We start from the raw sequence: 27,656 nt of genomic DNA, 5'->3' as shown, positions 1-27,656 counted from the left end.
ATATTTGTAGGTCAGCCAACAGCTATCTAACATATATGGTCAACTATATGTTTGGAGGGCTCGCTGAATTATTTGGGATGGGCATATTGGGATTTTGACTTCAACCTCTAATTCTGCTTCCTGGTAAAGGACAAATTATTTTCTGCAAAGAACAAAGTCCGCCCTGTATGGCTAACAATAAAGGCAGGTGCTGCCCTACCCATGAACGCAAAGCAGCACCTAAGACCAGTAAAACAACAAAAAAAGACAGATATGAGCCTGTAATGAAACCTCTCAACTACCACCATTATCCATCATAGAAGTTCTGGAAGAAATTCAGAAATCCCTTTTATATGCTAAACAGATAGTAGGCGAGTCTATAAGCAAAGCAAGAATATGACCCCTGCGAGAGGCAAGTAATGCCCCCCAGACTGCACAAGGGTTAATTGGAAAATATGAAGGCGTAGATCCCGGGACATGAAAATGTAGGGCCAGCAGCTGGTTTATATTAGCGGCATTGTCTTCAGGTCTTATATATATATATATATATATATATATATATATATATACACAGTCTTATGAAAAAGTTTGGGCACCCCTATTAATGTTAACCTTTTTTCTTTATAACAATTTGGGTTTTTGCAACAGCTATTTCAGTTTCATATATCTAATAACTGATGGACTCAGTAATATTTCTGGATTGAAATGAGGTTTATTGTACTAACAGAAAATGTGCAATCCGCATTCAAACAAAATTTGACCGGTGCAAAAGTATGGGCACCCTTATTAATTTCTTGATTTGAACACTCCTAACTAGTTTTTGCTGACTTACTAAAGCACTAAATTGGTTTTGTAACCTCATTGAGCTTTGAAATTCATAGGCAGGTGTATCCAATCATGAGAAAAGGTATTTAAGGTGGCCATTTGCAAGTTGTTCTCCTATTTGAATCTCCTATGAAGAGTGGCATCATCGGCTCCTCAAAACAACTCTCAAATGATCTGAAAACAAAGATTATTCAACATAGTTGTTCAGGGGAAGGTACAAAAAGTTGTCTCAGAGATTTAAACTGTCAGTTTCCACTGTGAGGAACATAGTAAGGAAATGGAAGAACACAGGTACAGTTCTTGTTAAGCCCAGAAGTGGCAGGCCAAGAAAAATATCAGAAAGGCAGAGAAGAAGAATGGTGAAAACAGTCAAGGACAATCCACAGACCACCTCCAAAGACCTGCAGCTTCATCTTGCTGCAGATGGTGTCAATGTGCATCACTCAACAATACAGCGCACGTTGCACAAAGAGAAGCTTTATGGGAGAGTGATGCGAAAGAAGCCGTTTCCGCGAGCACGCCACAAACAGAGTCGCCTGAGGTACGCAAAAGCACATTTGGACAAGCCAGTTACATTTTGGAAGAAGGTCCTGTGGACTGATGAAACAAAGATTGAGTTGTTTGGTCATACAAAAAGGCGTTATGCATGGAGGCAAAAAAACACGGCATTCCAAGAAAAGCACTTGCTACCCACAGTAAAATTTGGTGGAGGTTCCATCATGCTTTGGGGCTGTGTGGCCAATGCTGGCATCGGGAATCTTGTTAAAGTTGAGGGTCGCATGGATTCAACTCAGTATCAGCAGATTCTTGACAATAATGTGCAAGAATCAGTGACGAAGTTGAAGTTACGCAGGGGATGGATATTTCAGCAAGACAATGATCCAAAACACCGCTCCAAATCTACTCAGGCATTCATGCAGAGGAACAATTACAATGTTCTGGAATGGCCATCCCAGTTCCCAGACCTGAATATCATTGAAAATCTGTGGGATGATTTGAAGCGTGCTGTCCATGCTCGGCGACCATCAAACTTAACTGAACTGGAATTGTTTTGTAAACAGCAATGGTCAAATATACTTTCATCCAGGATCCAGGAACTCATTAAAAGCTACAGGAAGCGACTAGAGGCTGTTATTTTTGCAAAAGGAGGATCTGCAAAATATTAATGTCACTTTTATGTTGAGGTGCCCATACTTTTGCACCGGTCAAATTTTGTTTGAATGCAGATTGCACATTTTCTGTTAGTACAATAAACCTCATTTCCATCCAGAAATATTACTCAGTCCATCAGTTATTAGATATATGAAACTGAAATAGCTGTTGCAAAAACCCAAATTGTTATAAAGAAAAAAGGTTAACTTTAATCGGGGTGCCCAAACTTTTTCATATGACTGTATATATATATATATATATATATATATATATATATATATATATATATATAACAACTGTTAAGAGGAGACTTTGTGCAGCAGGCCTTCATGGTAAAGTAGCTGCTAGGAAACCACTGCTAAGGCAGGCAACAAGCAGAAGAGACTTGTTTGGGCTAAAGAACACAAGGAATGGACATTAGACTAGTGGAATCTGTGCTTTGGTCTGATGAGTCCAAATTTGAGATCTTTGGATCCAACCACCGTGTCTTTGTAGAAAAGGTGAACGGATGGACTCTACATGGCTGGTTCCCACCGTGAAGCATGGAGGAGGTGTGATGGTGTGGGGGTGCTTTGCTGGTGACATTGTTGGGGATTTATTCAAAATTGAAGGCATACAGAACCAGCATGGCTACCACAGCATCTTGCAGCTGTGTGCTATTCCATCCGGTTTGCGTTTAGTTGGACCATAATTTATTTTTCAACAGGACAATGACCCCAAACACACCTCCAGGCTGTGTAAGGGCTATTTGACTAAGAAGGAGAGTGATGGGGTGCTATGCCAGATGACCTGGCCTCCACATTCACCAGACCTGAACCCAATCGAGATGGTTTGGGGTGAGCTGGACCGCAGAGTGAAGGCAAAAGGGCCAACAAGTGCTAAGCATCTCTGGGAACTCCTTCAAGACTGTTGGAAAACCATTTCCGGTGACTACCTCTTGAAGCTAATCAAGAGAATGCCAAAAGTGTGCAAAGTAGTAATGAAAGCAAAAGGTGGCTACTTTGAAGAACCTAGAATATAAGACATATTTTCAGTTGTTTCACACTTTAAGTATTTCATTCCACATGTGTTAATTCATAGTTTTGATGCCTTCAATGTGAATCTACAATTTTCAGAGTCATGAAAATAAAGAAAACTCTTTGAATGAGAAGGTGTGTCCAAACGTTTGGTCTGTACTGTATATAATATATATCCCTAGAAAGACACCAGTATCAAGCTGCATGCATGTATTTTAAATGTGGAAGATGAAAAAGCTGCTGCAGAGCAGCTCTGGCAGTGGCTTATCCTTCTTAAGAAAAAAAAAAGATGGGGCATCGAAATTTAACATGCCCAATCCGTCTCGTTATGGACAAAACATTGGTTCAGTGTTCCCTCACAAATGGATGAATGAAATATCAGAAGTAATAGCAATTTTTGCCATCTCCATGCAGGGACACCGTCTGTTAAATGATTTTTTGGGTGTATTTTCACTCCTTGCTGCAGCTAGACCCCAGTCCGTGCTAAGTGATTTGCTTCTCCCCTAGATATCATCATAACAGTATTTGGCGCTGGAGAGGTGTTTGTCTTGCAGGAGATATGAGATGATAGATTATTACTTTATTATAATATCATCAGATGAACATCTGGGCCGTGTCAACAGAGAAAACTCAACATAAAAGATTTTCCTGGAGCTCCGTGTTATACACTGACATGTGGTTACATAAAGGCCCTTTGTGATTCGGTGCGGTCCCTGCTCAGGTGTGCGCCTCACTGCACCAACTTCCAGGGACATGGCTGGAGCTTGAGAAAACGGCCAGAGCTGAAGAAATGCAGTGTTTTTTCCATCCACACGACTGAATCAGATCAGATGCATCAGAGTTTAGATTTATTTATATTTCTTAACATGTTATTAAACTTTTCTCTTTTTTTTTTTTTCAAAGTCCAGATAGGGACTTGGTGATTTGGGATTATTCATTAGACCCCCAATTGCCATAGCCATGCACTGGCAGGGGGCAATGGGTTGATACAGGGAATCCCCTGATCCTGTAGTCAGGCTGGACAGGGCATTCCCAGGTGAGTACAGTTGGTATGAAACTGGCGTAACACTTAGCTTGAGTCAGGAGACCATGCGGCCAAGCTGGTCCAGGCATTCTCATCTTAGTACGGTTGGTATGAAACTGGCTTAACACTTATCTCGTGTCAGAAGACCCTGCAGCCAGGCCATTCTGGGCATTCCCATCTTAGTATGGTTAATATGAAAATGGCCTAATATTTAGCTCGGGTCAAGAGACCCTGCAGCCATCAAGCCATCTTAGTATGGTTGGTATGAATCTAGCCTAACACTTAGCTCGGGTCAAGAGACCTTGCAGTCAGGCTGAGCTGGGCATTCCCATCTGAGTATGGTTGGTATGAAACTGGCCTAACAATTAGCTCGGGTCAGGAGACCTTGCTGTCAGGCTGGGTGGGGCATTCCCATCGGAGTTCAATTGGCATGAAACTAGCATAACACTTAGCTCGGGTCAGGAGACCCTATGGCTAGGCCGAGCCGGGCATTCCCATCTGAGTATGCATTGTATGAAACTGTCCTAACACTTAGCTCAGGTCAGTAGACCTTGCGGCGAGGCCGGGCTGGGGATTGTCATCTGCGTACGGTTGGTATGAAACTCGCCTAACACTTAGCTTGGATCAGGAAACCTTGTGGCCAGGCCGGTCCGGGCATTCCTGTCTGAGAACGGATCATGCTGCATGGATATGTGAAACTGACCTTACCCGTAGGCAGTGTCTCCCTGCACACACTCACACTGGCTAATCAGTGCTGCTACTTTCCAACTATATAGGTACACATCCCCTTGACAAAAGGAACGGTTACGCCCACTTGTTAATTTATCTAAATAATTAGAGGAGCAAAAATACAGAGTTCTAAGAAAAGATGTTCCAAAATTAGTATTTCATGGAAAATACAATTGGCTACTGAAGCAAACATGTCAGGAGACCTCTCTGGCCTCCGTCGTGGCCCAATGGTTTTTATCTGGGATCATAGATAATACAGATTTTGATTCTCTTAAATTGGGCAGGGCTGCTCTCTATCTTCCTTAAATATGTCCGAGCTATGTTAAGTCACAATGAGCGTCAGCTTTGTCCGGTCTGTGACCCATAGAAAACATTGATGGCAGAAAAGGGCAGCGGGATGACTAAGCTGTGCGGTGTGTAAGTGAATCTATGAAGTGATAGGTCGCAGGACCCGTGCTGGTGTATATGTGGGGGCGAGAGGTTACAAATGCCCCCCAGGGCCTTTGTGTGAAATGTCGCCCTAATCTTGAGTGAGCAGCGTGGGTGGAGAGGAAACCTTTCATTGATATTACTCTCACATCACCTGTCCTGTCCATCTTCACTCAGTGATACTGACTGCAAAATTTATTGAATGTTCTCAGTGAGGGCTCCAACACACATCCGTTAAAACCACGCACGTGTGATACGGGCCGTTTTTCGGGTCCGTTTTCCGTTTTTTAGGTCCATTTTTATATTATGTGTGGCCAGCGTGTGTATCCCGTATGCTAACCGTATGTGCGTGTGGAATGTCCGTGTGTGCGTGAGTGAAATAACTGACATGTGTGTGTTGTCCGTGTAAAATGTTCCGTGTGTGTGTGATGCACAATGTCGTTGATACATGTCGTCAGACAGCAGACAGAGTTGCGCGATGAGAATGAACTCAGGTGAACTTCACCCGACTTCATTGTCATGCTGCGGCTCTGTCTGTGTGCCGCGTACTGATTAGCGGTCACCTGTGAAGGACTCACCGGTGACCGCTAATCCCCTGACTGAATTGAGCAGCCGTCTCTCATACTTACCGTTCCCCTATCTCCGGCGCGGCGCTGCACGGCTGTTATAAAAACTTCGGCGGCTTTTACTATTTTGAAAAAGCCGGCCGCCCATTAATCAATCTCGTATTCCCTGCTTTACCTGCCCACCGGCGCCTGTGATTGGTTGCAGTCAGACACGCCCCCCACGCTGAGTGACAGCTGTCTCACTGCACCCAATCACAGCAGCCGGTGGGCGTGTCTATACTGTGCAGTAAAATAAATAAATAAATAATCGGGGTTAATAAATTGGTGATGAGGGACTTTGTTAGTGTTTTTTATTTCTAATAAATAATTTTTTCGGGTGTGTGTGTGTTTTTTAAATGTCACTTACAGATTAATCATGGAAGGTATCTCGGGGAGACGCCTGACATGATTAATCTAGGACTTATTGGCAGCTATGGGCTGCCAATAACTCCTTATTTCCCCGATTTGCCAACGCACCAGGGCAAATCGGGAAGAGCCGGGTACAGTCCCAGAACTGTCGCATCTAATGTATGCGGCAATTCTGGGCGGCTGCTGACTGATATTGTTAGACATAACGTGGGGCTCCCCATCCTGAGAATACCAGCCTTCAGCCGTATGGCTTTATCTGGCTGGTATTAAAATGGGGGGGGACCGCACGCCGTTTTTTTTAATTATTTATTTATTTTACTGCACAGTATAGACACGCCCACTGGCTGCTGTGATTGGGTGCAGTGAGACAGCTGTCACTCAGCGTGGGGGGCGTGTGTGACTGCAACCAATCACAGGCGCCGGTGGGCGGGTAAAGCAGGGAATACGAGATTGATTAATGGGCGGCCGGCTTTTTCAAAATAGTAAAAGCCGCCGAAGTTTTTATAACAGCCGTGCAGCGCCGCGCCGGAGATCGGGGAACAGTAAGTATGAGAGAGGGGGGGGGACTGACCGACAGACAGCTAGAGGGACAGATAAGACAGAGAGACCGACCGACAGACATAGAGACCGACCGACGGACTGAGGGAGAGAACGAAGCAGAAAAAGAAAAAAGACCGACATCACATGAAAAAAGCACAAAACGTACAGGGAGCAAACAGAGATGCGTCTGTGTCACTCGGACGTGCGCACAGACCCATTGACTTTCATTGGGTCCGTGCTGCGTGTTGCGTGCAGAAAACAGACATGCTGCCGTGCAAAACGCACACAGGTACGGATCACGGACACGGACAAACGGACATGCATCAAAAACGCACGTGGAGCTTTTATCATACAATAACATTGGTGCACGTTTGGCCGTGTCTCCAGTATACACGGAAACGGACCAAACACGCACGTGTTTCACGGATGTGTGTTTCAGGCCTGAGAGGAACAAAATTATAATCTTGTGATACCTTTTAATGGCTAACTAAAATAAAATAAAGTGATGTTACAAAGCAAGCTTTCGAGACATCTCAGGTCCCTTCATCAGGCATGGTATGACAAAATATCTGAAGAAACACAAATATATGCACAAACAGAGCAGAGGGATGGCATAATAAAAGACATTTAAATAAACAAACACTGAGCTTAGAAAGTGAATCCTTAATTAGCTTTGATTAGTGGTGTGAGAGTTTTATTGTCCCAATATCCATGTAGGATCAGAGGTCTGGTGAGTCTCTGGAATAGACTCCTCAGATTTTGTAATGGGCCATAAATCCTCCTGACAGGTTGAGTCCTGTGTCCACAGAGTTAAACATTTTAATGAATTTGTATTCCTAGACCCTGCTTCAATACAAACAAAAAGGGAAAATAGTCGAGTACCTGAGATGTGCCTGATGAAGGGACCTGACATGTCTTGAAAGCTTGCTTTGTAACATCACTTTATTTTATTTTAGTTAGCCATTAAAAGGTATCACAAGATTATAATTTTGTTCCTCTCACTGAGAACATTGAATAATTTTTCAACTGGCTAACACGGTACTAAAAACCTTTTGACTTGTAACTGACTGCAAAGTCACAGCCTGGATCATCTAAGCCAACCAAGAAGGAAAAATCATAATAAAGGACAATGGTAGATCACAGCCATCAATCTATTGTCTGCTACTATGAGCTGATGCTCCTGTCTCACTGATGGACCTGACCTGTAAAATCAGAATGATATTAATGTACAAAAAAGGCGGCCACTGCAACAGTAATATTTCGCCTGACCATTCCACAGGGCAAGCACTAAAACAGGAGCCGAGAAGTTGGCAGGAACCTGACTCAAGTGTTGTGCCAATCTACATGGCATAAATAGCATATGAGGAGTATGAAAAAACCTTCTATACCCTAATATTGGGACATCTTCTATTGCAGGGGTTATTAATGGAATGTGTAAGCTGTTTTTCGCTACCTCATCTGAGAGCAGCATGATGTTGGCAAAGAGACCCTAAATCTAATGATGTATCACTTAATTTACTGGGTGCAGCAGTTTTAATACAATCAAAGTTTTTAGATTTAGCAGTGCAGCATAGCTGAGAAAGCTGTGCCGGCCACACTAGGCTCTCTGTATACAATGTCTATAGATAGTGATTTGCTAATCACAGCAGGGGGCATGACAGACTAGCTAAACTCTAGCTGACCTAGTCTGCAATGATAATCTCCTGAAGCTAAAACAAACATTGCAGGTAAATAACAGCACAGAGTGTGATAAGACATCAGTAAAAATCTGCGTTAACCCCAACCGCATTCTGTCTTCAGATTACATTCCAAAAACCTGCTGACTGATTCCCTTTAAGCTTCCAAACATAAAGTACCAAAAAATAGACCATTCGGTCTGCTTGTAGTTTTGTTCCTGCTACTTCATCTCTAAACTCCATAGGGCACCTCATATACAAAAAAACAAAACAGACTCAGTAGGTGTCAACATTGTATTTTTGGAAAAGTGAGGACATGCTTTCTTCACCCAAGTGCAAAAATGAGTGCATTGTGCTACAAGGATCGCAAGCTGTCTCCCAGAGAAGGGACCACACACAAGCGTTTTTTCCATTGAACCGAACCAGAAGGTGACATTAGGGGTTGGGGACAGGAGGCTTCTCTTCATTGACGATTAGGGAGAACCAGTCTTACGCCCAGCTTCCATCTTGTCTGGTCCCCCAGCATCGGCTGAGAGTTACCATGACTGAAAAGGACTCCTCTGAAACACGGAAACCCAGATTTTGTGAACATCCAGATTAGCTTGATGCAGGAGATGTCTTATAAGCCAACCCAATGCTCACACGGTCATAGACACTCATTACTATACACTTTGTAATACAGACTATAACAATAGCCAATAAGCAGGGGCTTGTCAGCATCATCCGGTGTACCGTCATGCCGGTGTGAGCTCCGCCATGCTCCTGTCAGTGATTTATAGCTTCAGGTACCTCAAGACATGGATCTAGACCTCGTTCCGTCAGTGGTATGCTTGGCTCCTCTAGATTGGTGGCTTGCTGCCAGAAAATATCTAGATGTTTAGAACTGTTCGACCGCTGTGTTACATCAAAGGATTTGGGCTGAATTAACTCCTTTGTAGACATTCCCGAGAAATCGTGACAACAAATTACCAATGATGCAGGAAACTTGTTTATTAGCTCTGAAACCTTATTCATCATGGATTATACAGGGGTCAGAGAAGTGTTTATTCTGAAAATCAGTGTGAAAAAAGTATTTTCTTTACTTTGGATGAGACTTGTCTAATCAAGTCAATGAGTGCGCCCCCCAAAAAAATTGGATCCCATAAGGAACGACCGCATATCATTAGGTTAATAATGATACATTCCAATTCTTAAAGGGAGCCTGTGATCTCAGAAAACGCTGTTTACCTACAGATATAGGATCACTAAATGTGCGCCAAATTGTTTCTTACAGGGTGCCACCAGGTTTCAGTCATTGGGCGTGCACGGAGCGGTACTTTGATTGACCGTTCTTGGTGCAGTGCATCTGTGCAGAGTGAGCTGTCAATCTAAGTGCCATAGCTACAGAAATCGCTTGTTTTGTAAGAATTGTATACCATACAAAAAAATGCTGTTCGGAGGGCAGATGAGCTCCACCTTCCAGACCCTCTAGAGTCGGGATGTCAAACTCAAATACACAGAGGGCCAAAGTTAAAAACTTGGACAACGTTTTGGGCCAACATAGTCGCGGGCCCCACATAGTGCTCCATATAGAATAATGGACCCACATAGTCCTCCATACAGGATAATGAGCCCCACATAGCGCTCCATACAGAATAATGGGTCCCACATAGTCCTCCATACAGAATAATGGGCCCCACATAGCCCTCCATACAGAATAATGGGACCCACATAGTCCTCCATACAGAATAATGGACCCCACATAGACCTCTATACAGAACAATTGGCCCCTAATAGCCCTCCATGCAGAATAATGGACCCCACGTAGTCCTCCATACAGAATAATGCACCCCACAAATCCCTCATACAAAATAATGCAACCCACAAAGCCCTCATACACAATAATGGGCCCACATAGCACTCCATAGAGAATAATGGGCCCCACATAGCACTCCATAGAGAATAATGGGCTCCACATAGCTCTCCATACAGAATAATCTACCCCACATAACCCTTCACACAGAGGAATAGGCCCCACATAGCTCTCCATACAGAATAATGGGCCCCACATAGTACTCCAAACAGAATAATGGGCCCCACATAGCCCGCTATGCAGAATAATGCACCCCACAAAGCCCTTATACAGAATAATGGGCCCCATATTGCCCTCCATAGAGAATAATGGGCTCCACATAGCCCTCCATACAGAATAATCTGCCCCACATAGCCCTCCACACAGAGGAATGGGCCCGACATAACCCTCCATACAGAATAATGGGCCCCACACAGCCCTCCATACAGAATAATGGGTCCCACATAGTCCTCCATGCAGAATAATGTGCCCCACAATGCCCTCCATACAGAATACTGGGCCCCACATAGTTCTTCATACAGAATATTGTGCCCCACAAAGCCCTCCATACAGAATAATGAGCCCACATCACATAGTCCTCTATACAGAATAATGGACACTACATAATCCCTCATACAGAATAATGGTCCCGACATAGTCTTCCATACAGAATAATAGGTCCAACATAGCCCTCCATACAGAATGATGGGCCCCACATAGCCCTCTATACAGAACAATGGGCCCCACATAGTGCTCCTGTTACGGTTGCTGCAAGCACTGGAGACTAAGTCCAGATTTCTTGCTACTGCACATGTGCGAGCGCCGGAGACTAAGTCCTATCTTGGAGCCATTGCACATGTGCGGGTGACATCATCGCTGACACGAGGTCACATGTCTCTGACACCTTCTATGCCGATTGGTCGCTGGTCATGTGCTTGTGATGCCTTGCTCGGTGATAGGCCAGCATGATGTCACTCCTGTCATTCTGGCAGCGGATTGGCTCTGGTGTCCTCCATCTTGGATGAGGCACAGAGTCTATATAAGACCCTGACACACGCCGCATGGCGCTCAGTCCTCTTGGTTCATGCATAAGAGTAGACGCTCTGTGCGCGTTCCTCTAGGCATTCCTCTGTCTATGCTAGGTGAGCGCTACCGGCAGGGTAGCGTTCTTATACCTTACAGCTTCGGCTGCTGTCCGTATCCTTACCTCTTAGGGGAGCGGACATAGGCAGGTGCCTGAGGCACATGGTCTGGCTGGGCCTTGTGGTTCGACTCGTAGGTGGACGTTGCCGCTAGGGTAACGTTCCTTATACTGCGACTAGCAGTTGTTCGTATCCTCGCACACTAGGGGAGCGAACAGAGGTAGGAGCTTTGTGCGGCTTACGCTGCTGTTCGTCTCTTTTGCACCACTAGAAGAGCGGACCTAGGCAGGTGCCATATCTAGTGCTTCGTGCCCTCGCACACTAGTGGAGCGAACGCAGGTAGGAGCTTTGTGCGGCTTACACTGCTGTTCGTCTCTTTTGCACCACTAGAAGAGCGGACCTAGGTAGGTGCCATTTCGCACACATTGCCTTTGTCTCTGTGATTATTAACAGAGATCATTCCACACACCCTCCAAGCAAGGGAGGAATTGCTTTACTTTCTTATTATATCCTTCTGTGAGTTAACAGAGGTATTTCACTCTGCCATAGTCTGCAGCAGAGTCTTTGCACGGTGGACCCTGACTGTCTGATACTCCTTTAGGTTATTATCAGACAGCCCCCCGTAACATTAGGACTGAGCCAAGGGTCTGGCAGTTATGGCAGAATATCAGCAGTTACACCGTTACATACAAGTACTTGAGTCACGGCTCAAGAGTATAGAGGATAAACCTCAGACCATGGTGACATCTGCACATGATCTTCGACTTGCTCTGCCAAACAGATATTCTGGCGATGCCAGATCATGTCGTGGTTTCATTAGTCAGTGTCAGATACACCTAGAGGTCAACTCTTCTCGCTTCTCTACGGAGAGGTCCAGAGTAGGCTTTATCATCTCCTTACTTCAGGACAAAGCCTTAGAATGGGCGATTCCCCTATGGGAGCGCTCTGATGTGGTTACTCTGAGACATCAAGACTTTCTTGATGCTCTTAAGGTGGTATTCATGGGTCCGCAGGTTACCCATGATGCGGCTCTGAGACTGTTAGATCTATCTCAGGGTTCGTTATCCACTAGTTCTTATGCCATTGCTTTTAGAACTCTGGTGGCAGAACTAGATTGGCCAGAGAAGGTGTTGATTCCTATCTTCTGGAGAGGGTTGGCAGGCTATGTCAAGGATGCTCTTGCTACTCGTGAGGTCCCTGCTTCTCTGGAGGACTTGATCACAGTAGCAACGAGGATCGATGTACGCCATAAGGAACGTAGACTCGAGGTCTCTTCCTCACGCCCTAAGCATCGGGCTATTCCAGTTGTTGAGGGTCCACTACCATCTTCCTCAGCATCTGAAACATCTCCCACTCCTATGGAGTTAGGTCATACGTCTTCCAGACTACGCAAGTCTGGTCCTCCTATATGTTACGTATGTCGTCAGGCTGGGCACTATGCCAACAAGTGTCCTAGTCGTCAGGAAAACTCCCTGGCCTAGTAACCATTAGAGGGGGGTTACTAGAGACGTCTTCTGCACCCTCTAAGTGTTGTATCCCAGGTCAGCTCTCGTTATCTGAGAATACATGGCCTATTATGGCTTTTGTGGATTCCGGAGCTGACGGGACTTTTGTGTCCTCAGGATTTGTAAAGGGACACAATATTCCCTCTATCATGTTAGAGGCGCCTATTCCTGTCCGTGTTGTTAATGGAACTATGTTGTCTGACTCCATTACATTGAGGACAGTTCCCTTGCGCCTTTCCCTGTCTCAGGGTCACATAGAGGAGATTTCTTTTCTTGTTTTGCCTGAGGGTATAGACGACATCCTTCTGGGTCTCCCATGGCTTCGGACTCATGCTCCTCACATTGACTGGGAGTCTGACAGCATTATTAGTTGGGGTTCGAAATGTCAGTCCCGATGTCTTCCCTTACCACCTAAGGTCATTGCGGTTGCATCTACTGATCTCTCTCCCATACCTACACCCTATCTGGATTTCGCTGACGTGTTCTCCAAACAGGGTGCTGAGGTTCTTCCACCCCATAGGCCGTATGACTGTGCCATAGACCTTATCCCAGGTTCGGTTCCACCTAAAGGCAGGGTTTACCCCCTGTCGATACCTGAGTCGGAGGCCATGTCGACCTATATAAGAGAGAGTTTAGAGAAGGGGTTCATTCGTAAGTCTGTCTCTCCCGCGGGAGCTGGGTTTTTCTTTGTTCGGAAGAAAGAGGGTGATTTGCGTCCCTGCATAGATTACAGGGGTCTCAACGCAATCACAATAAAGAACAAATACCCATTACCTTTAATTTCGGAGCTCTTTGACAGACTGAGAGGAGCTCAAGTTTTTACGAAGTTGGATCTGCGGGGTGCGTATAACTTGGTACGAATTCGAAAGGGTGGCGAATGGAAGACCGCTTTTAACACCCGAGACGGTCACTATGAATACCTCGTCATGCCTTTTGGGTTATGTAATGCACCCGCAGTATTTCAGGACTTCGTAAACGATGTGTTCAGGGATTTACTGTTATCCTCAGTAGTGGTGTATCTGGACGACATCCTGATTTTTTCTCCTGATCTGGAGACTCATCGTCAGGATGTCGTTCGTGTCCTTTCCCGTTTAAGGGAGCACTCATTGTTTGCTAAACTCGAGAAATGTGTATTCGAGCAGTCCTCATTGCCTTTTTTGGGTTACATTATCTCACAAGAGGGCCTAGCTATGGATCCTGCGAAGCTCTCTGCTGTCCTGCAATGGTCCGAACCTCATTCCTTGAAGGCGGTGCAACGCTTCTTAGGATTCATAAATTATTACAGGCAGTTCATACCCCATTTTTCTACTTTGGTGGCCCCTTTGGTGGCCTTGACTAAGAAAGGTGCTAATCCCAAAGCCTGGTCTACTGAGACATCTCAGGCTTTTGAGGCAGTAAAAAGACACTTTTCAACTGCTCCCGTTCTTCAAAGACCCGATGAGAGTAAGCCCTTCCTCTTAGAGGTTGATGCCTCTTCAGTGGGTGCTGGTGCGGTCTTGTATCAAAAGAACGGTGCAGGTAGAAAAAGGCCGTGTTTCTTCTTTGCGAAAACCTTTTCACCGGCAGAGAGAAACTATACCATTGGGGATAGGGAACTGCTCGCCTTGAGATTAGCCTTGGAGGAGTGGCGTCACTTGCTGGAAGGAGCGAAACATCCTTTCCAGGTCTATACAGACCATAAGAATCTAACGTACTTACAAACCGCTCAGCGTCTGAATCCTCGCCAAGCCCGCTGGTCCTTGTTTTTCTCCCGCTTTCACTTCTCCATCAACTATCTGTCTGGGAGTAAGAATAACAAGGCAGACGCCCTGTCTCGCTCTATGCTTTCTACCCAGGAAGAGATTGACGAACCTCGTCTTATCCTTCCCTCCAGGGTTTTTCATACACTCTCCCCTGTGACGTTAGAACAAATCCCACCGGGCAAGACCTTTGTTCCGCCTGATCGACAGAATGATATACTGTCATGGGCCCACACCTCAAAGGTGGGTGGGCATTTTGGTATTAGGCGGACACGAGAGTTACTGGAGAGGTGGTATTGGTGGCCACACTTAGCCAGCCACGTCAACAGATATGTCGGTTCCTGCTACTCGTGTGCTCGCAACCGTCCATCACGGCAGAGACCAGCTGGGCTCTTGCATCCTTTACCAGTGCCAGATAGACCATGGCAGGGGGTAGGCATGGACTTTGTGGGTGATCTTCCATGTTCACAGGGACATAGATTTGTGTGGGTCATTACGGACCATTTCTCCCGGATGGTTCATCTCGTACCGTTATCGAGAATCCCATCTTCCAGGGTACTAGCCAAACTATTCCTCAAGCATGTCTTTAGGCTTCACGGGATGCCAGATCGTATCATTTGTGATAGAGGCCCGCAATTTACTTCCCGTTTATGGCGAGATCTTTGTACCCTTCTGCAAATTGAGTTGAATCTCTCTTCGGCATACCATCCGGAGACCAATGGTTTGGTTGAGCGTACCAATCAATCTATATACCTTCGACACTTTGTTGCTGAGAACCACGATAACTGGTCCTCCCTCCTACCCTGGGCAGAATTTGCCCTTAACAATTCGCTGGCTGAGGCCACTGGGCAGACACCGTTTGTACTCAATAATGGGCAACACCCTAGGGTACCGGTACTGTTTCCCGCTGCTGCACCTCCTCCTCTTGTGGCTGACTGGGCAACTAATGCCAGAGAGGTTTGGGATCGGACTCAAGAGTCGATCCAAGCAGCTAAGGACCGTATGAAGACGGTGTCCGATCGGTTTCGTCGCCCGGCTCCTGTCTTTTCTCCAGGGGACTTTGTGTGGCTCTCTGCAAAACACGTGAGACTTAGAGTGAGCTCTGTCAAATTTGCTCCTCGCTTCCTGGGTCCTTATGAGGTTCTTCGACAGGTAAATCCTGTAGTCTACCAATTGAAGTTACCCGTCCATCTTAGGATTCATGACAAATTCCATGTCTCACTGCTAAAGCCGGCTATTTTACCTCACGCTCGTGAAGTGCACTCTCCTGCCTCTGATTCCTCTCGCTCTAGCTATGAGGTATGAGCCATAGTTGGTTCTAAGATGGTTAGAGGGCGCAGGTTCTTCTTGATAGATTGGGAGGGTTACGGCCCGGAACATCGCTCTTGGGAGCCTGAGGAGGCTGTCCATGCTCCCGACTTAGTTGCCGATTACCTGCGTCGCCGGGAGGGGGGCCCTTGAGGGGGAGGTACTGTTACGGTTGCTGCAAGCACTGGAGACTAAGTCCAGATTTCTTGCTACTGCACATGTGCGAGCGCTGGAGACTAAGTCCAGATTTCTTGCTACTGCACATGTGCGAGCGCCGGAGACTATGTCCAGATTTCTTGCTACTGCACATGTGCGAGCGCCGGAGACTAAGTCCTATCTTGGAGCCATTGCACATGTGCGGGTGACATCATCGCTGACACGAGGTCACATGTCTCTGACACCTTCTATGCCGATTGGTCGCTGGTCATGTGCTTGTGATGCCTTGCTCGGTGATAGGCCAGCATGATGTCACTCCTGTCATTCTGGCAGCGGATTGGCTCTGGTGTCCTCCATCTTGGATGAGGCACAGAGTCTATATAAGACCCTGACACACGCCGCATGGCGCTCAGTCCTCTTGGTTCATGCATAAGAGTAGACGCTCTGTGCGCGTTCCTCTAGGCATTCCTCTGTCTATGCTAGGTGAGCGCTACCGGCAGGGTAGCGTTCTTATACCTTACAGCTTCGGCTGCTGTCCGTATCCTTACCTCTTAGGGGAGCGGACATAGGCAGGTGCCTGAGGCACATGGTCTGGCTGGGCCTTGTGGTTCGACTCGTAGGTGGACGTTGCCGCTAGGGTAACGTTCCTTATACTGCGACTAGCAGTTGTTCGTATCCTCGCACACTAGGGGAGCGAACAGAGGTAGGAGCTTTGTGCGGCTTACGCTGCTGTTCGTCTCTTTTGCACCACTAGAAGAGCGGACCTAGGCAGGTGCCATATCTAGTGCTTCGTGCCCTCGCACACTAGTGGAGCGAACGCAGGTAGGAGCTTTGTGCGGCTTACGCTGCTGTTCGTCTCTTTTGCACCACTAGAAGAGCGGACCTAGGTAGGTGCCATTTCGCACACATTGCCTTTGTCTCTGTGATTATTAACAGAGATCATTCCACACACCCTCCAAGTAAGGGAGGAATTGCTTTACTTTCTTATTATATCCTTCTGTGAGTTAACAGAGGTATTTCACTCTGCCACAGTCTGCAGCAGAGTCTTTGCACGGTGGACCCTGACTGTCTGATACTCCTTTAGGTTATTATCAGACAGCCCCCCGTAACAGCTCCATACAGAATAATGGGTCCCACATAGCCCTCTATACAGAACAATGGGCCCCACATAGCCCTCTATACAGAACAATGGGCCCCACATAGTGCTCCATACAGAATAATGGGTCCCGCATAGCCCTCTATACAGAACAATGGGACCCACATAGTCCACCATACAGAATAATGTGCCCCACATAGCCCTCCATACAAAATAATGGGTCGCACATAGTTCTTCATACAGAATAATGGGCCCAACATAGCCCTCCATACAGAATCATGGGCCCCACATAGCCCTCTATACAGAACAATGGGCCCCACACAGTCCTCCATACAGAATAATGAGAACCTGGCATTGAGGGCCAAATAAAATCATCCCACCAGCCAGAATTCGACTATGGAGAGGTGCACTATGGAGAGGTGCACTATGGAGAGGTGCACTATGGTGAGGTGCACTATGGTGAGGTGCACTATAGTGAGGTGTGGCAGCCTTTGGCTGCTCGGGGAGCCGAGGGGGTTTAGTAAAGATACAGGGATATTGCTGGGGTTGCTTTATAAAGAGTTGTGTTGCAGTACTATGGCTAACAGTATAAGGATTCTCCCAGAAGAGGTCCTCAAAAAGTGGCTAGTAGGCTTGATAAAGTGCATCCTGCTATCCATTAATACACTTCTTCTTTACATGTCTCCGAGATCCTTAGGACAGAATACTCCCCAGCATCTTCTCCCACTTTACTGCTGAGCTGTGAGTGTCAGCCCTGCTACATCTCTGACAGATGACATCGGTGTTTATTCACCGCTGTTCTATACCACTTGTTCTCAATGAAGCTGACAGCAGCCATCTGTTTTTCCCTCAACGCCGTGTGTTGATTTGCCAGATGAAGAATCATTATAAAGGAAAATGGGTAAAGGCCTCCTCCCCCAAAATGATACATTCCTATACAACAGAAAGACGGTAACGAAAATATTCACAAACTAGATTACCAAGCACGTGACTGAAACATTTCCATAATAACAGAACACTAAATTCTCACGTCAACATTTTGTGATCTACATTTGAGTTAGATGTTTAATATGCAGGCTGGTGCGAAATTTGGGGTCGTCTGCAATGCAGACTGGTGCAGAATTCGGGTTCTCTACAATGTAGGCCGGTGCGAAATTCGAGGTTGTCTACAAGATCACAAGATGGATGAGGAAAACGGGTTTGATGCTGCGCTAAAAACCACAACTCCAGGAGGTTTGATGAAATCCTTTTCTTTATTTGCACGGGTCAACGCGTTTCGAAGGCATAGCCGCCCTCTTCATCAGGACAAAACAAAGCAAAAAAGAACATGCTGTTCTTTTTTGCTTTGTTTTGTCCTGATGAAGAGGGCGGCTATGCCTTCGAAACGCGTTGACCCGTGCAAATAAAGAAAAGGATTTCATCAAACCTCCTGGAGTTGTGGTTTTTAGCGCAGCATCAAACCCGTTTTCCTCATCCATTTTGTGATCTACTTTCTTATTGGGGCTGCGGTTGACCACCATATTCACTTTTTGCTTAAATGCTCGCAGAGGAGTTGTGCCTGTCACAACTGAAACAGGTGAGTACCTGCCTCCTCACATTTATCCTCTTGTCTACCAGATAAGACCCTATTTTGCGCTTTTTTCCTCCACAGTTTTTTCCTGAGGTTGTCTACAAAGCAGGCCAGTGCGAAATCCGGAATTCGCTCCATAGAAGTATACTTAGCAGAATGTTAGAGGTTTGATGTCCGGTGATGGCTCATTGATCGGGGGGCATCCGTCCCACCACTGCAGCCTGGTAGAACGGGAAACTTTTATTCCCGTTATTTGATGTATGGCAGGTTGGACATCTGACTGCCGCTCCATTCATTTCTTAAGGAGTTGCTCAAAAACGCAGAGTGCCGAGCAAAGAGCCCCATAGGAAATTAATGCAGAGTACATGCAGCTCCATTTTTATTTGGAAAAACGTCCCTGTTCCGACCTCCACCGATTAACAAATTATCACCTGTGATAACTTGTTCTAACTGGACAACCCCTTTAACAAAGCTTTGTGTGACAAAAATTAAGTTGCATGTTACCTAGTGCTAGACGTTTCAGCTCTCCGTAGGTAATTAACTCTAAATATGGGTACAAAACATGGTAATACTGACCGCTGCAATTTTTTCTCTATTGTTTCTTAAAGACTAGATCTAGCAAGGTGTAGTGGATCAGTTATGATAAGGCAATGAGCCAGATCGTTCTGCAATGCTGGCCTGGAGTTTTAGGCTAAGTATTCCCTAAGTCATCCATATCCATTGTGCTGAAATTCTGGCCTGAAATGTTGGGTTAAGTCTTCCCTAAGTCATCCATATCCATTAAGCTGCAATGCTCGCCTGAGGTTTTGGGCTAAGTCTTCCCTAAGTCATCCATATCCATTGGGCTGCAATGCTGGCCTGAGGTTTTGGGCTAAGTCTTTTCTAAGTCATCCATATCCATCGGGCTGCATTGTTGACTTGAAGTTTTGGGATAAGTCTTCTCTAAGTCATCCATATCCATCGGGCTGCAATGCTGGCCTGATGTTTTGGACTAAGGCTTTCCTTAAGGCCGCTTTACATGCTACGCCATCGCTAGCGATGTCATTAGCGATCGCCCCCCCCCGTTGTGCGTGCGTCACGGGCAAATCGCTGCCCGTAGTGAACAATATCGCAGGTACGCGATGTGTGCTGGCTCAGGAACGACGAACAACCTGCGTCCAGAACGAGCAACGATATTTGGAAAATGAACGACGTGTCAACAATCAACGATTTTGTGAGTATTTGGGATTGTTAGTGGTCACTCGTACGTGTCACACGCAACGACGTCGCTAACAAGGCCGGATGTGCGTCACAAATTCTGTGACCCCAGCGATATCTTGTTACCGATGTTGTGCGTGTAAAGCGGCCTTTAGTCTTCGATATTGGGCTTCCCAGTATCTAGAGTTGATGGAGCAGATGTAGACCTGTCTGTTCACGGACGATCAACGTTACCAAAAAAGACAATAAAAATATATCACTCTTCGCAGACGTCAATTTTTTTTTACTTTATGGTTTCGTTGTAAAAGTGGTAGTGACAAAGTTGTAAACGTGTTCGCGTTTCCTCCGTTTGCTATAAAGATTTTATGGCCGCTGTAAGATCTAACGGCCCGTGGGACAGCAACGCAAAGACGTCCATAAACTTTTATGTACTGTACATGTCTTTTCCTCTCTCATGTTCGAGCGATCGACGTGAGCCAAGCCAAAAATTGATTTTTCTTTGTAGGAGCAAATTGAAACATATATAAATGCGTCACGTTCCATGCATTTACGCCAACATGTAACTATATCAACCCTTAGGTATGACATTTTGGGATTTTTGTCAAACAGGGACCGTCGATGGTCGATTGCTTCACGTTGGGAGATGTATCTAAAAAATGGAGCTCAGAAACAAAAGTTGAGTTTGCCCCTAACTTTTCTTGAATTGCACTCAATCTCATCACATCAATACCGCATATGACGTTTTGGTTTTTGGGCCTGACATTTTGGGAATATGTCAAAAATATTAAGGAAGGGCAGATCCATACAATATTGCAGAATGTGGCTTAGAAGCCACCAATTACTACGGATGCGTGATCCTCAATGCACAGATATCAGACGTCATGGTGCTTTTTATCCCTCTTAGTTGTGTGGATGATGTGGTAGTGATTAGTGGACTTTTGTTATTTTTCCCAGGCAATACTGTAAATCATGGGGCAATTTACAGAACGATTAGGTCATTAGCGACAGCGATGTTTTAATGACTTGCAGGTGGATGGTACGAGCCGCAATTTGTGGAACGACGATAATGAACTCGACATGTGAAATGTAACTGTACAACATCGCACCCGCCGGGGAGGCTGGACTGTAAATTATGGCCACTTTCCGGAAGAATATACAAATTCACATCAGCAATCAATTAATAAAAAAATATATATGGTCAATACAAATTTTTTAAAAAAATAAACAATAAAAAATAAAGAAAAAAATAAAATAAAAGGAAAAAAGTGTAAATGGAACTGAAGATGAGGGGTCTCAGCAATATAATATAATGATCTATTTGTACAGAATAAAAGATGCATAAACACACATATAAAATGCCGTAAAACATAAGGGTTATGTGGTTGACCGACTGAATAAAAAAGTTATGACAATCTGGTCATTATTCTCTATAGATCTAAAAACAAAAAATATATTTATAATTATTCTATAATTACATTCCAAATTAAAAAAAATTTAATTCATAAAAAGGCCAAAACAAAAAGTAAAAAGGTCACTTCCGATGCCTCCTGACTAATAGCTTCCTCTCCTGTCTCATAATCACGGTTCATAGCTCAGGGAATTTCCTATTAAAAGGTTATGACGGCGAAGCCAGGCCCATTCTGCCTCCAGATTAACTTGTCTGGTATATTCTGTGCTTACAAAAAGATTTAAAAAAAAAGAATAAAAAATACAAAAAATTAAAAGATTTCAATAAAGAAAAAAATAAATACATACATTTAAAAAAAACTACAAATAATAATAATAAAAAAAAATGGTGATACCATATCAGTATGCTGCAAAGTTAACCCCTGCAGGAATAATACGAATAAAATGATTTCAGTATTTTAATGAAAACAGTGAATTCTGATCATTATGAAAAAAAAAAAAAAAAGTCTTCAAATTTGTTAGTACATTAAATATAATTTCTTGAGGGATTATATCGCTGGGAGTCACTTTGAAATCTGATCTGTATGGTAAATGGTTGAGTGTTTTCCCTGCTTTGCTTTCTGGCTACGGAAATAACAGAATTTGGGAAAGTGTAGGTATGTGACTTATTATCCAACGCCACTGGAAGAGGTTTTTTTTTCTTAAACTTTTTTTTTTTCCCTAATTTGGGTCGACATATTCTAACTTCTATATTCCAATACTATTTGAAAAAATTAAAATCCACATAATTTAAAAAGTGACTTTCTTTATTTACAGCGTAGAATATATTTTTAAGGAGCTGCTCCGAGGATTTAGAGGGAAACATTAGGAGGCCTTGCAAGAAGGATTAACCTTACCCTAAGGAGAAATCTCGGCAGGCTTCAGAAAAAAAACGATTATCTGCTGTGTTGAAATATAATATGTTACTTAAAAGACATGAATATATCTCTATCTATCCATCTATCTAAGTCCGAAAAATGGGGGCAGTACTCTAAAGTGAAATGCTAAGAAAATTGATTTTATGGCCTAATTAAAATCCATTAAAATTCATTTTCTCACCATCTGACTGAAGTATTGTCCCCATTTTTGGATTGGTATAGAAGAGGTTTTGTTGATAACCTTCGGGGTTCCATCCATTTTTCCATAAAAAGTACTGTTTTTATTTTCCTATCTGTTTGTCTATCCATCCTTCATATCTGTCTCTCTCTTTATCTTTCCATGTATATATCTATTTCTATCTCTTTCAATATTTTTATATACATTATCTATATTTCTATCTATCCCTCTATCATTCTTTCCATCTATCCCTCTATCTATCCCTCTATCTATCCCTCTATCTATCCCTCTATCATTCTTTCCATCTATCCCTCTATCTATCTCTCTATATATTCATCTATCTATCTCTCATATTTATCGATCTATCTCCCCATCCAGCCATCTATATTCATCTACCTATCTATCTACCTATCTATCTATCCCTCTATCTATTTATCTATCTACCTACCTATCTATCTACCTATCTATCTATCTATCTTTCCATCCATCCATCCATCCATCCATCTATCTTTCCATCTATCCATCTATCTTTCAATCTATCCCTCTATCTCTCATATCTATTGATCTATCTCTCCATCCATCCATCCATCTATTTATCTAACCATCTCACTAACCATCTCACTATCCATCTCACTATTCATCCATCTATCTATCCATCCATCCATCCATCCCTCTATGTATCTATTGATCTATCTTTCATATCTATCTGTCTATCTATCCATCCATCCATCTTTCCATCTATCCCTCTATCTATCCATCTCACTATCCATCCATCTATCCATCCATCTATCCATCCATCCATTTATCTATCTAGCCATCTATCCATCTATCTCTCATATCTATTGATCTATCGCTCCATCCATCCATCCATCCATGCATCCATCCATCCCTCTATGTATCTATTGATCTATCTCTCATATCTATCTGTCTATCTATCCATCCATCCATCTTTCCATCTATCCCTCTATCTATCCATCTCACTATCCATCCATCTATCCATCTATCCATCCATCTATCCATCCATCCATTTATCTATCTAGCCATCTATCCATCTATCTCTCATATCTATTGATCTATCTCTCCATCCATCCATCCATCCATCCATGCATCCATCCATCCCTCTATGTATCTATTGATCTATCTCTCATATCTATCTGTCTATCCATCCATCCAACCATCCATCTTTCTATCTATCCCTCTATCTATCTATCTATCTATCTATCTATTTATCTATCTATCTTTCCATCTATCGCTCTATCTATCCATCCATCTTTCCATCTATCCCTCTATTTATCTATCCCTCTATATCTATATCAATCTATCTCTCCATCCATCCATCTATCCCTCTATCTTTCCATCTAATATGTAATATAAGTGTAAAAGTTTAGGATTGGAAATGAACAAGACCGGATCAGTGGAAAAATCACCAAGTTCAGTTACTCTTTCTATAATGATATCCTATCGGAGTTTATCTGTCATCTTTCACATAGTTGAGTACCGGACAATTTACTTTTATATGCTTGTGTCTAACTTTACTAATTCTTTGCTGCAATATAAACCCAACTCAGTCAGGCAATAAAAGGTATCACTTGCACTGCAATTTTCTCCATGGGCTCATTAACTAATTAACTAACCATGGAGCAATTCCAGGAGAAATTGCAGCTGTCCAGGCAGCGTTTTAAAAGGGAGTTTGGGCCAAATCGGTCGCGTGTTGACAGGGATAAAAAGAATCGCTTATGACATCACTGGGAAATTGAATGGAAGACATTCAATGAAATTTAATTTTCTCCCGAGCTGCAAACACAAGATAAGGAGCCAGACGAGTATCACGATAAAAAGAGTCTGAAGGCTGACTGTAACTTCTGTGGTTTTTGTTACTTTTTTTTGCCTGCGGGTTGCCAAGAGTAAATATTAGATCTTTGTCGTGTGTTTAAGTTGCCGAGGGCTATTTCATCTATACAACAATGTATAAGCTGTAACCATTAATATGCACTTTGTTAAAGCTACAAAGCCTTGGCCAGCTGCAAAGGCCAACAAACCGACAAAGACAAAAAAAACTCAACGCGGACTATCACATCACTTTCTGTATCCAATCTTAGGGAATTCCACCACACAAAAAGGGAAAGCGACCCGGAGTCGTTCGTCTGTAGATAACACAGAACTGACACAATTTTGTGCACTTGTCTCGTTACCACTTTTTAACTCTCTCTACACCCCATCCGAGTGAACAGCAAGTTGTGTCTACTCACCCACACACTCATTGGCTTCTCTTGCCGTCGCTCGCTGCCAAGGTCTGTCGTAGTGGAAAGGTTTGCAGCGGTCACACTCCGGTCCAGCAGTGTTGTGCTTGCAGTCGCACACCAGGTTGTCGTCTCTGTCCTTGACGCATCTTGAGGCATGTCCATTGCACTTACATCGACCCCCGACTTGAAGGTCGGAAACGGCATAAAAGTAAGAGTCTCTGGCCAATTCTGAGTCGTCTTCGTTCTCATCCCCAAAGGTGTGAAGACGGCTAAACACAACCTTGATATCTGTAGCTGTCACCCAGTCTTGAAGGACTGGGGAATTGTCAAAGTCATGTGCAGAGGGTCTACCATCCAAGGTGCTGAAGGCTATCAAGCCTCCAGAGAGAGGGTGCATATCTGTATGAGAGTCTGTGCAGATGGCCTCTTGCTCATTTTGCTTAGTAATGACGGCTTTATTGGGTTTGTTGTACATTTTTCTACATTGGGTTGAGTAGAACTGAAATGGTACCCAAGATTTCCCATAGTCCATAGACTTGAAAATAGCCATGGATTCCGGCCTCGGAGAACAGAACTGGAGACTCACATAAGTCACCTCAAATTTCTTTCCTAGGGACAGGGTTAAGGTGACGTTCTGAGGATATTGAATATAGTTCTCCGACTGCCAGCAGGTGAGGTTGTGGGGGTTATTGAGATCAGTTAGAAAAGAGGGTGGATGAGCTTTTTTAGGGTCCGAGGCATTGCAAAAATGGCAGTTCCTGAATCTGTCCTCCCCTTTCTCTGTCACCACACAATACCTTGATGGGTTCTTCTCGCAGGTGCTTGAAACTTTGACTTCCTTCCCAAAAGCTGAGTTTACAAAGTCCGGAATACATCTCCTAGGGTTGCCATTCTCATCGTAGCAGGGATCGGGCTGTGTTGTCTGGATGGAAAACATATTCATCCCATATCCTCCTCTACTTTCTTGAGCGGTACAGGACAAAGAAACTAGCAGGAACAGCAAAAAGTGCCCTTTCAGCATCATCTTCGAATCAGCTTAACCCTGCCTTGACCACAGATCCTTCCACTGGCCTGTACTCCTAGCAAAACGAATGCAAACACAGAAAGAAAAAAAAAAAAAGAAAAAAATGATAATATAAAATATTTTAGTCACCTAGGAAGTTACTAAAAACAGATGGTAAAAATAACTGAAATAGACTAGCAACCAAAATCAAACAGAGATGACATCATTTAGCGGAAAGGATCCAAAAGAAGAAAAAAAGTTACAATTTAACAAAAGTTTTTGCGAGAATGATATAAAGCAAAGCTAAATGACAGCATAAAAGTCCTGTCCAATTGTAAAAAAAAAAAATAAAATAATAAAATAGATAAATAAAAAAAATGTAGAAAACACAATCTGTATATATAAGGGCTTTAGAATGGAATGGATATGTCACACCTTCTTTTGCTATCGTGAAGGTCCTTACCTAGCATTCTGCAATTAAAGAGTAATTATAGAAAAAAATGCACTACCTTAGAATTAAATTAAGAGATGGAGGAAATAGGGGGATTTAAAAAAAAAGTTTAAAAAGTTAAAAATTGCACTAATTAAAAAGAAAAAAAAAAGTTGAGGATGATAGTTTGGTGGCTGCTCAGTGCAGGCTGTGCAGCATGGGGCAGCTCAGCTTTGGAGACTGAGGATGATGAGAAGAGTCAGCCAATCTGCAGAGTGAATCCTCACATCCTTCTGTACAGATGAGAAGTTTTTGGTGACTGTCTTTCCCTGTCTTGCTATAGAAAGTGAATGAAGCTCTCAGACTGTTTGGCTTGAGGTCATCTCAAGGAATGACATTGCATTAGGGGGAATTACAACGACACCCACTGGTAGAAGAACATTGGGCAGGGAAGGCTGCAAGCCACTGATTCACATGCAGAAGAAGAAGAGGAGGGGAGGAGAGGAGGTGAAAAAAAGAAGAGGGGGGGGAAGGCTGGAGGATAGAGGTAGGGAACGAGTAAAGAGAGGTTTGTGTTCGCCAAGGGAAAGTGTGAGACAGAAGGTGACAAGGAGAGCCTACAGATAAGGTGAGCACCAAAATTAAGGGATCAGCTTCATCTTGGAAAAAAAAGATGAGAGGTGATGGGGAAAACAGAAAAGGGATGAGAAAATTTTGAGTAAGAGAGAAGATATTGAACATTTGGCAACAGAAAAGGAAAGAGTTAACTGGGATATGAGGCGTGCAGGAGAGGCAGCAGCGAGACCTGAATGTTTTGGTGCAGGTTGCGGGTGCTGTAACCTGTTGAGAAGAATGACTGGGGCTGTCATAGCAGAGATTGCAGGCATCTTACCAGGAGCTGTGACTATTTTTGTAGAGGCCATAAGCATTTAGAGGCTGTCTGTCTTGGTAGAGGCTGCATGGAATAAAGATCCTCTTAGTGGAGGCTGGATGGAGAGGTGGAAGTGGTTACTGGTAAGGTTTGGGCTGCCGGTCTTCATGGTGTCTACAGGGTTGTGCCTGCTCTATACTAACTTGTACATTTCCTGCATGGATATAAGGAGGTGTCAATCATGACGGAGTCTGGAGGCATGGGGGTTGCTTTTTGCAGTGAGGCTGAGATTTGAGAAAGAATTAAGTTACATGAAGTCGTAGGTGGTAAAGAGAGGTGACCCATTATTTTGTTACAGTGACTAACATATGAATGTCGCTATGTTTTGAGAGACTTAAGAGATATATATTTATTTTCCTTTTTTTGCAGGGATGAAGCTAGACCAGGAAAGCAGGCATGTACCCAAAGTGCTGGGTGAGGGTGACAACAAGCCACTTTGCCTTGTCCAGGATATTTCAAATACATGGTCAAAGGCTATAAGCTAAACGTTTGCTCCAGGGGGGAAAAAATACCATCTACACCTCTGCTTTGTGAGTGTCTATCTTGCAAAAGAGCAAAAGACTGTTGACTAGTGTGTTAGAGATTGCCCATCCTGCTGGAAACTAGGGGGTTACGATAGGCATAGAGCCTGTTCTTTACGAGGCGGACGAAAATCTCAC

General features: G+C 44.0%; 1 protein-coding gene across 5 annotated transcripts in view; it reads right to left on the bottom strand.

The window, feature by feature from the left end:
* The window catches only part of NTN1 (netrin 1), a 201,786-nt gene that overhangs the window by 103,968 nt on the left and 70,162 nt on the right, over positions 1-27,656 (bottom strand). The window contains exons 1-2 of one of the 5 annotated variants that reach the window (XM_075350763.1): positions 26,959-27,101; positions 24,640-25,712 (exon numbers count right to left, since the gene is read on the bottom strand). In XM_075350763.1, the coding sequence (XP_075206878.1) occupies positions 24,640-25,657 (1,018 nt within the window). In that variant the 5' untranslated portion in view covers positions 25,658-25,712; positions 26,959-27,101. Of the gene's footprint in view, positions 1-24,639; positions 25,713-26,099; positions 26,443-26,958; positions 27,102-27,656 lie in introns of those variants that run through there. The other 4 variants (XM_075350764.1, XM_075350762.1, XM_075350760.1 and 1 more) reach the window with 4 other exon arrangements.

The sequence above is a fragment of the Anomaloglossus baeobatrachus genome, chromosome 5 (assembly GCF_048569485.1).
Source record: "Anomaloglossus baeobatrachus isolate aAnoBae1 chromosome 5, aAnoBae1.hap1, whole genome shotgun sequence".
Classification (NCBI taxonomy): domain Eukaryota; kingdom Metazoa; phylum Chordata; class Amphibia; order Anura; family Aromobatidae; genus Anomaloglossus; species Anomaloglossus baeobatrachus.
This window is presented reverse-complemented; position numbering and strand designations above follow the sequence as displayed.